The 9831-nt window shown below is 45.5% G+C and overlaps 1 protein-coding gene across 1 annotated transcript; it reads right to left on the reverse strand.

The window, feature by feature from the left end:
* Nucleotides 1-8191: 8191 nt before the first annotated feature.
* Nucleotides 8192-9190, reverse strand: LOC132870995 (trace amine-associated receptor 13c-like). The gene has a single exon (XM_060905102.1). It carries the CDS (start codon nt 9182-9184, stop codon nt 8192-8194), a length of 993 nt encoding a protein of 330 aa, XP_060761085.1. The 5' UTR covers nt 9185-9190.
* Nucleotides 9191-9831: the final 641 nt, after the last annotated feature.

The raw sequence follows: 9831 nt of genomic DNA on the forward strand, positions 1-9831 counted from the left end.
CGTCGCCACAGGCTTGCTCATTGGGGATAGATTAGGGATAAAATTAGCTCATGTTTAAAGTCATTCAAATTCTGTAAAGCCGCTTTGCGACAATGTCTATTATTAAAATCGTTATAAAAATAAACTTGACTTGACAAATATCATGAGAAAATAATCCTGTTTCAACAACTGTCCTAAATAGAAAGGAAGTATTGTACAGCCTTTGTGTTGGTAATAAACAAACGAGTGAATGAATGAAAGAGAACGATACACTGTATAAGAGAAAAACTGAAATAATTTCTGTTGAAATAGTCGTTCAAAAAAAAAAGATCAGAGACTGAAATGGAAAAGAAAAAATAATAATAAAAGTGAAGGGGAGCACTATAAAGATATGTAAGGAATGTGGGTAAAGTGGAGAAAATAGGAGGTAAAAGTGCCAAGACACTTTTCTTGGGACAAGTTTGATCGGATACAGCCGTTTAACACATAAACCAAATACACGATGTGAGTGGTAAGATGGCAGCCAGATGGCTTCACTCGTCTCGACACCGGGGACTAGGCTCTGAGCTGTTCAGATTTTATATAGAGCTCAGTGGTCTGCTCTCATTGTTCACTTAAAAGAGTTGATTTAAAGAGCCAACTTGCTTGCATTGATGACCTGAAACAGAAACTCAATTAACAGATTTTGCTCGTTCAACTTGGTTAGCAATTAGCACTAGCATTAGTTTGCTATTTTCTTTAGTAGAAGATGTATGAAGTAATGAAGCTTAATGTTAGCATTAGATTGAATTTTTTAATAATAAAGAAGCTTAGTGTTGATGTTAGTTTCCTTTTTTTACAAGCTAAATTTGGCTAGTAATAGAAGCTTACCACAAGCATGAGCTTGCAAATTTTTTTGTTAGTGAAAGCGAGCCAGTTTGACTAAGCTTATTGCTAGTCTTCACTGCTTTTGCTAGTTAAAGTTGGATCATGATTACGTTTAATATGAGTGTTAATCTGTTATTTCTTGTTAAATTTGATAGCAAATATCTTTGCACTAGTTTTAGCCAACTATTTTTGCTAGTTATTGTAGGCTATTTCTGCCTTAATTTAAAGTTAGCTCAGTTATGAAATTAATGATCGTGTTAGTCATCCATTTTTGATAGTTAGCTTTGTTTAGCTAATTAAAGATTGTTCTGGACAAAACTTAGTGTAAGTGTTAGTTTTGTGCCCCCTCTTCACAAATGTTGAGCAGATAGCATGAGATTGGGAGAAGGGAATTATCACAACCTTGAAGTGATCCTGAATGAGAAGATATAATCATCATTTTTCGGCTACTCCCGTTAGGGGTCGCCACAGCAGACCTGTTTGCATATTTGATTTGGTGTAGATTTTACACTGGATGCCCTTCCTGATGCAACCCTCCCCAATCTGTCCGGGCTTGGGACTTGCACTAAGTAACCTAATCTGCATGTCTTTAGATTGTGGGAGGAAACCAGTACACCCAGAGGAAACCCACACAGACATGGGGAGAACATGCAAACTCCACACAGAAAGACCCCTGCTGGCCATCAGGTTCGAGCCCAGAACCTTCTCGCTGTGAGGTGACAGTGATAACCACTGCACCACCAAACATAGTGAAGATATAATAAATGATAATGATTTACAATGAAATTGAAATACTTTTTCTGATAATGTAAGAGCATTACTGTTCCACTCAAACAGTAGAACAGTGCAAAGTACGACACAGGGTGGGTTTCAGAGAAAGTGGGACAGAGATTAAGGGTTAAAAAAAGAAAAATACCAGAGTGACCATGTCGTCCATAAAGACACTGCAGAGATGGGATAAAAAATTTTAAATGGTGAGATATAAAAAGGAGATCTGAGTATAGGCTGCACTGTGATCTCATATCTTCACTGAATTACAAGGAAACGGACAGAAGGATGGAATAGGAAGTAATGAAGAATGAATCGATGGAAGAAGGAAAGAATGAAAAGAGCTATAGAGGAATAACAGAAGCAAGTGAAAAAAGGAAAGAATCCAGTCCTTAGACTTTTGGATAGAACATCCTTAAATCTACACTCCAAAGATGTGTGAAGGGACTTGTCAGATGTTTTCATCATACATAAAAGAAAAAATCCTCCTCTTTCTTCAGAAGCAGAGAAGGACCTTGCTGATCTTATCAAGACTCTTGCAGTGAGAGGCTTTCCGATGTCACGCACAGACATACAAAACGTCGCCATTCAGGATGCGTAGGCAAACAATGTAAAGTTCTCTCAGAGAAAAAACAAAAATCAGGCTGTTATTGGTTTGAAGGCTTTCTGAGAAGAAACCAACATCTGAGAGTTTTGTACAACAGAAACTGTTGTTGCTGAAAGTTCTTCTGGAATTTGTCCTACAATGAGTTCTGAATGATTCAACAATTATGAACAACTTCTCAGAGATCTCAAGCTCATTGATGCTCCATAACATATTTGGACTTTCAAGGAATTTGAGTTAAAAGACTGTTTTGGTCCTTCCATAGGAGCCCTGGACATAAAAGAAGGAAAATCTGGAACAGTGCTATCTGGATTTAGTGCTGGTGGAAGATGAACTCCTCTCATGGTTATCTTCAAGGAGATGTGCACATGTCCTGGAAGCATTTGTTGGAGTCGAGACCAAGCAGTAATCAGAGACTTTGAAAATGGGTAGATCAGCTCACAGCTGCTTGAGGAATGGGGCGAAATGTTCACAGATCAGTTGCCAGAAGATGACTGCAGGCCACTGTTACGTTTGAAAACGTGTAGTGAATAAAATGAAGCACACGGAACACAGCGGGTGAAGTTTAACTCCTCATGTTTACTTACTAGAACCCCGAACCCCTGGGCAAGACCCAAGCAACGGAACACAACATACTCAGACATAACACAATGCTTTAAGCATAATTGAACTGGCCTGAACTGGACATAACATTTCCCCCCCCTCCTACTGAATTTCAAGCATGAAATGTATATTCAAAGTTCAAAGTCCTCCAAGTATGCAGGACGGGCTCGAGTGCGGACGGGCCGCGGGGAGGCACGAAACTGTGAGTGGGTGGTCTCAGATGGGCTAGTACTAGTACCCATTGTCGGTGGCAGGTTGATAGGTGTATCTGTGATTTCCTCAGGGGCTATCTGAGGTGCCTGCTCAGGGGCTGAAGTATAGTGGCTAGCTGGGGGAATAACATGTGGTGTCACAGGTGGTGTGAGCTTTGGAGGTGCCACTCTGCGGAGACGACTTGCATGCCAACGGCTGCCATCACTGAGCAGGAAAGTGGCTGGGCCTAGCTGGCGAGTAACTTGGAGAGGGGCTGACCAATATGAGGCCAGTTTGTTGCCCCTGTGGGGCCTGCAGACCCTAACCCACTCCATGGGCTTGATGTCAGGGGCCTTGGCACGTGCTGAGTGGTCAAATGCCTGCTTCATGCGGCTCTGCTGGCGAGTGACAGAGGCCTTGACCCTGGGTGGCGGCCTCCGGGGCGATTCAGGGCTCAGTCTGTCCAGGGGGAGGCGAAGCTCACGGCCGAGCATGAGGAGTGCTGGGGAGACCCCTGTTGTAGAGTGTTGGGTGGCCCTGTAATGGAGTAGTGTGTGACGTAGGGCCTGTGGAAAGGCCCAGCCCTGGACCAGGTGTGCCCTGATGCTGTTCTTCAGTGATTGGTGAAAGCATTCAACCCCCCCGTTAGCTTGGGGGTGGCAGTACGCTGTGCAGATGTGGCGGATACCCTTAGCTTTGAGGTATGTGGTGAACTCGGATGAGGTCAACTGTGGGCCATTGTCGGTTGTAATAGTGTTTGGTAGACCCCAGCGGGCAAAGAGAGAGTTCAGGAAGTCGATTATAACTTGCGAGGTCACTGAGCCAGTGGTGATGAGCTCGGGCCATTTTGAGTGAAGGTCATATGCAACGACCAGGAAGCGTTGGTGGTGGGGTACACCCTGTATTTCTCCACAAATGTCCAGCTGTAGATGATCCCAGGGCTGAGTTGGCCAGGCTAGTGGTTGCAGGGGTGGGGGCGGCTGGTGACCTGTCTTGCCACTTAGAAGGCAGGCTGAGCAGTCCTTTACTAGGGCCTCGATTTCTTTGTCTATCCCAGGCCACCAGACCTGATCTCTGCAGCGCTGCTTCAGCTTTACAATGCCCAGGTGGCCCTCATGAGCCATGGTTAGAACACGTGCACGCAGGGCAGTAGGGATGACGGTGCAGAGGCCACGTGCCACACAAGTCTCATTCCAACAGGACAGCTCCTGCTTTACCCTGGAGAATGGAGCCAGCTCGTCGGGCACCTTGTGAGGCCAGCCATTCTGGATGTAGTCGCGAAGCTGGGAGAGGACAGGGTCAAGCTCGGATGCCTCTTTTAGCTCTTGCAGCGATACTGTGGTCTGTAATGGGGTGTGTAACATCTGGACCATGTCCTGTTCAGCATGCTCTGAGTCAGTATGCGTGTGTGTGACAGGGTGTGGTGAGACGGAGCGCGACAGCAGGTCAGCCACCACATTATCTCGGCCAGGGGTGAACTTCAGGTCGAAGTTATATTGGTGCAGGCGGTCGGCCCAGCGGTGTAGCCTTAGTGGTCTGTGGCCTGTCCCAGACGTCGAGAGTAAAGCAGTTAAAGCTTGATGGTCCGTTCTCAGGGTGAAAGCACGGCCGTAGAGGTACAGGTGCCACCTCTCGCAGGCCCAGATGCAGGCTAATGCTTCGCGCTCACCTACGGAGTACCGCTGCTCAGTAGGGCTAAGTGCCCGTGAGGCAAAGGCGATCGGCTTCTCCACACCTGCTTGCACCTGTGACAGTACTGCTCTGATGGCTGTAGCCGACACATCACATGTGACAAAGGTTGGGCTGGCAATGTCGAAGTGGGCTAGCACTGGAGTTGTTGTGAGCTGAGTTTTGAGTGTGTGCACGGCATCAGAGCACTCCGGTGACCACACCCATGGCTCCTCCCTATGCAGCAGTTGTCGCAGTGGAGCAGTAATAGCAGAGTAGTGAGGGAGAAACTTCAAGTAGTAGCCCGTCATCCCCAAAAAGGAGGCAAGCTGCGCAGCTGAGGTGGGCTCTGGGATGGCCAGAATCGCTTCCATGTTCGAGTGAAGTGGGGAGATGCCTTTTGCTGACACCTGAAAACCCACATACTCAATAACTGGTGCAGAGAAGACGCACTTTTCAGTGTTGAGGGTAAGTGTGTGTTTGCTGAGGGCTGCAAAGACTTGGTGGAGGCGGTCGTCATGGCTCTCAGGGGTGGCCCCATGAACCACAACATCATCTAGGTAAATGGCCATGCCTGGTATGCCAGCCAAGACAGTTGCCATGATCTTTTGGAAACAGCTGGGGGCGGAGCTCATCCCGAAGGGCATGCGGGTGTAGCGGAACACCCCAACATGAGACACAAAGGTTGTCAGGTTCCTGCTGCTGGGGTGGAGGGGCACCTGCAGGTAGCTTTGCTTGAGGTCAAGTTTGGAGAACACTGTTGAGCCATGAAACTGAGCAGTGAGCTCCTCTGCAGTTGGAAGGGGAAACTTATCTGGGATAATTGCCTTGTTCACTGCATGCAGATCGACACACACACGTAGGCCCCCAGACTTCTTCTTTGCCACCGCCAGGTTTGAGATCCAGGGCGATGCATTCACAGCTTCGATGACGCCATCGTCCAGCATCTGCTTGAGCTCAGTGGTGACATCATCATGGAGAGCCAGAGGGATGCGGCGGAGGGGTTGTATGACTGGTTTGATGTCGGGGTTCAACAGAGGCTGGTGGGCAAACGTGGTGAGGCAGCCCAAGCCCTCGAACAGTAGTGGCCACTTTTGCTGCCATGAAGTGGTGACAGCCAGAATTGCAGTTCCCTTTGTGTCCACCAGGGAGAATCCCAGCGCTGAGAAGAGGTCCAGACCCATCAGGTTGGCTCCACGACGGGAAACTTGGAAGAGGAAACTGGATACGACCTTATTGCCATACCCCACAGCCAGTTTAATGGACCCCACTAGATCGATTTTTGCATCCCCATAAGCTGACAGGGAGGTAGTTGGTGCAGACAGGGGCAGTGCACTAAAGAAAAAGTTGTATGTGTGCATGTTCAGGAGAGACACGCTTGCACCAGTGTCCACGAGCAGTGGGATACACACATCATTTAACTGCACAGAGCATGTTTTAAATGAAGTTGGCTGTGAGTTGACATTGTGAATGACAGTGGGGGCACGTGACGTGGCTTGGTCTGACACTGGAGCAGAGCGGCACACAGTGGCAAAGTGATTACGTTTACCACAATTTCGGCAGATTTGGCCACGAGTGGGACAATTTTGGGCTCTAGACTGGTGAGAGGACGAGCCACAGTTATTACACGGCTGTGGAGGAGGAGGAGGCTGTGGAGGCGGCTGTGGGCGTGGCCGCGGGCGAGATTGACGTCGAAGCATTTGGATTGCAGGAGAGTCGGCTGCCTCCTGGCTAGCCTCCAGTGACGGAACGGGCATGGGTGAAGGAGCGGGGGCGTCTGCGATTGCTTGTGGGTTTGACAAAGCTGATGTGTATGCGGCTGCACTCTCTATTTGTAAGGCAATAGTCATGGCTTTCGTAAGTGTTAAATCATCAGCTTCCAGCAGGAGAGTTTCACGCACTTTTGCATTGTTTGTATGCTCAATTAGCTGATCGCGGATCATCTCATCCTGCAGTGCACCGAATTTGCATGAGCTGGCCAATGCACGCAAGTTTGCTACATACTGATGCACAGGCTCACCAGACAACTGATGTCTTTGACGAAACAGAAATCGACGCAAAAGGGCGCTCTGTGGGGCAGCATAGTGGGCATTCAGAAGTTCCAGTGCTTTTTTGTAATCACTAATGGTACCTGACTCGAGTGCTCCAAGCACACGCTGACCTTCGGCTCCCAGGCAATGCTGCAGGAGCGCTTTCTTACGTGCGGCAGGCACATCGGTCAGTCCCACTGCTAGGAGGAAGGTTTCAAATGACTGAATCCAGCGGGTCCAAGGAATCGGTGGCTCACCCGGCAGTGCGAGGAATGGTGCGGGTGGTGGTAGGTTTATGTCAGCCATCCTCATCGCCAATGTTACGTTTGAAAACATGTAGTGAATAAAATGAAGCACACGGAACACAGCGGGTGAAGTTTAACTCCTCGTGTTTACTTACTAGAACCCCGAACCCCTGGGCAAGACCCAAGCAACGGAACACAACATACTCAGACATAACACAATGCTTTAAGCATAATCGAACTGGCCTGAACTGGACATAACAGCCACATGTCATCCTGCTGGATGACCATTACAACTGCATCATCAACCTGGAGATCCTTGAGTTCATGAAGAAAATGAACACACATCTAATGAGCTCTCCTCCTCACACTAATTATGGTCTTCAGACAGCAAATGAATCTTTGTTCAAGAGTCTGAAGTATCACTGGATGGAGCTGGGGTGGGACACAGTGAAAAAGCTGCAAAAGCAGCTCTTCTTCTCTTTGTTCTCATCTGCATGGGAGAAGACATACACTGTAGGAAACATTCAATGAGGTTTGATTGTTTTCATAATTCAGAAGTGGTGATTTTAGATTTAGGTAACTCTTCCACAGGTTTCAGAGCCACAGGGATGTTTCCTGTTAACATGGACACAATTCCCAGGGATACCCTCACTCCATTTTTGACCACAAACACAGAGGAACAGGCAGAAACATGTGATGTGGTTAAATGTGAGGAGACCAGGACCACAGCGCTACAGAGTTTACCCGAGGCACAGGGGAGGGATATTCTAAGAGAGACCAGCTTTTTAACCACCAAGCCTGATGACCACAGTGAGCATTCCTCAATGCCCTCTGAGGCAATGCCTATGAATTCAGGACCATCTTCACAAATACCTAGCATTTACATTGTCATATCACTGCCACATTGTGAAACCATGAGAGGTTAATGATTATCGTCCCTGTTTCTTTCAAACTAGCTGAAGTCAGGTGATGTTGCAGAGCTAATTAAAAGAGATTTCCAAGCGTGACTTCATATTGGGCATAAATGACAATATTTTGTCTGTCATGAAGTTAACATGATCAATGTCAAAAATTTGTTGAAATTCTAATAGTGACCTGCAAATAGTGCAGAATCACAAACACTGAACATTCAAGATATTGAATATGTCGCTTCTTTATTCTTAAACATTAATAATTTGAATAATTCCACTGTTAAATAAAGACAAAAACATACATATATATCATCTGAACCACATTCATGAAAGAATATTGATTAATGCTGAGTCAGTTTGGAATATTTGCAGAGTTATAATCAATTTAACACATCTCCTAAACCACGGGTAAAACAGAGCATAAATAACCGGATTAATGGTTGAATTAAGATAAATCACGATAACAACTTTCAGAAATGTTTCTGTCTGTAGTTCAATAATGTCACCGAATAAACTGTAAACGAAATATGGAAGTAAACACACCAGGAACACAGACACTAAAATGCCGAGGACTTTAGCTGCTTTTCTCTCAGATTTCATCGAGTGTGACGTGATTTTCTGTGTTTCAGGCCGTGTGTGATTATTAAGCTCTCTGATAGCAGTGGCATGTTTCTTAGCAATCGCAAAAACCCCAGTATACAATATGATTATGACAGAACATGGAAAGATAAATGTTATTACAAGATCAATTACAGACCAAACCTCATTCAGAAAAAGATAACACTCTCCAGGACACATTACAGAGCTTGTGAAGAGTCCATTGAAATAACAGAGTGATATGTTATACACCAGAGAAGCACACCAGTTGGAAAAAACCACAATGCTCATTGTCCTCCTAGAGATTGTGTTTATGTAGAAAAACGGGTTTGAGAGAGCCAAATACCGATCCACAGCGATCAGGGCGATATTATAGATGGATAGGCATATGAGAACATAAGTAATCATCAAATGTCTGACACAGTACCCCTTATCAAATATCCAGCATAACTCGATGGCCCGGATTAACACTGGCGGCATCACTAAAGCACCAATTAAGCAATCCGACACCGCCAGAGAGAGCAGGAGCATGTTGGTTGGTGTGTGAAGCTGCTTGAAGTGAAGAACAGACACGATGACAAGCAGATTTCCACACACTGTTAGCAGAACCACAGCAGTCGCACATACGTACAGTAAGACATAAATTACAGGAGATGCAGATCTTTCTGAACAGGAGAAATACACACAGCCATCAAATTGGTTTAACTCTGTCTGATTCATGAATACATGGATTTTTAAAAGAAGTCTCTGTTGCATTGTGGTCAAATGAAGGATAGGTCAGACAAATCAGATACATTTATAGCTAAGAAATTAATCACGCCCCCTCAGGTTCTATTTACAGCTGAAGAATATGATGTCATGCCTTGGGGAAACAAAAGACCAAAGAAGGCATTAAACAAAGAAAAACACCTATTATTCTGTAATTCGTTAAATTACAAGTAAGTATGTATTGTTTTGATGTCTGCATAATGTTGATTTCAGAAAACCCCAAATAAATTAAAACTTTGGTGCCAAATTCTTGTTTTTTTTATTGAAGAGGTATGTTGTACAATCATTTTGCCACAGAATAAGAACAGTTCAAATAAATCAGTGTGTAATACTTTTGTGGGAGTGGTCAGTGACAAACTGGAAGCAGGCGCTGCAATTCACGGTATGCGTCGGTTTTATTCACACTTTTCAGTGACTTTTGCTCATTAGTAGGCACATTATACACACACACACACACACACACACACACACACGTTGGGGTGTTACAGTTCTCTCTTGTTCCTGGCTGTCTGAAAGACACAGAGAAACAGGTTAATAGACAGCCAGTAATTAGACACAGGTGCACTTCATCACACATTATCTACTGGTTCAACCTGACT

This window comes from Neoarius graeffei, chromosome 2 (assembly GCF_027579695.1).
Source record: "Neoarius graeffei isolate fNeoGra1 chromosome 2, fNeoGra1.pri, whole genome shotgun sequence".
Classification (NCBI taxonomy): Eukaryota; Metazoa; Chordata; class Actinopteri; order Siluriformes; family Ariidae; genus Neoarius; species Neoarius graeffei.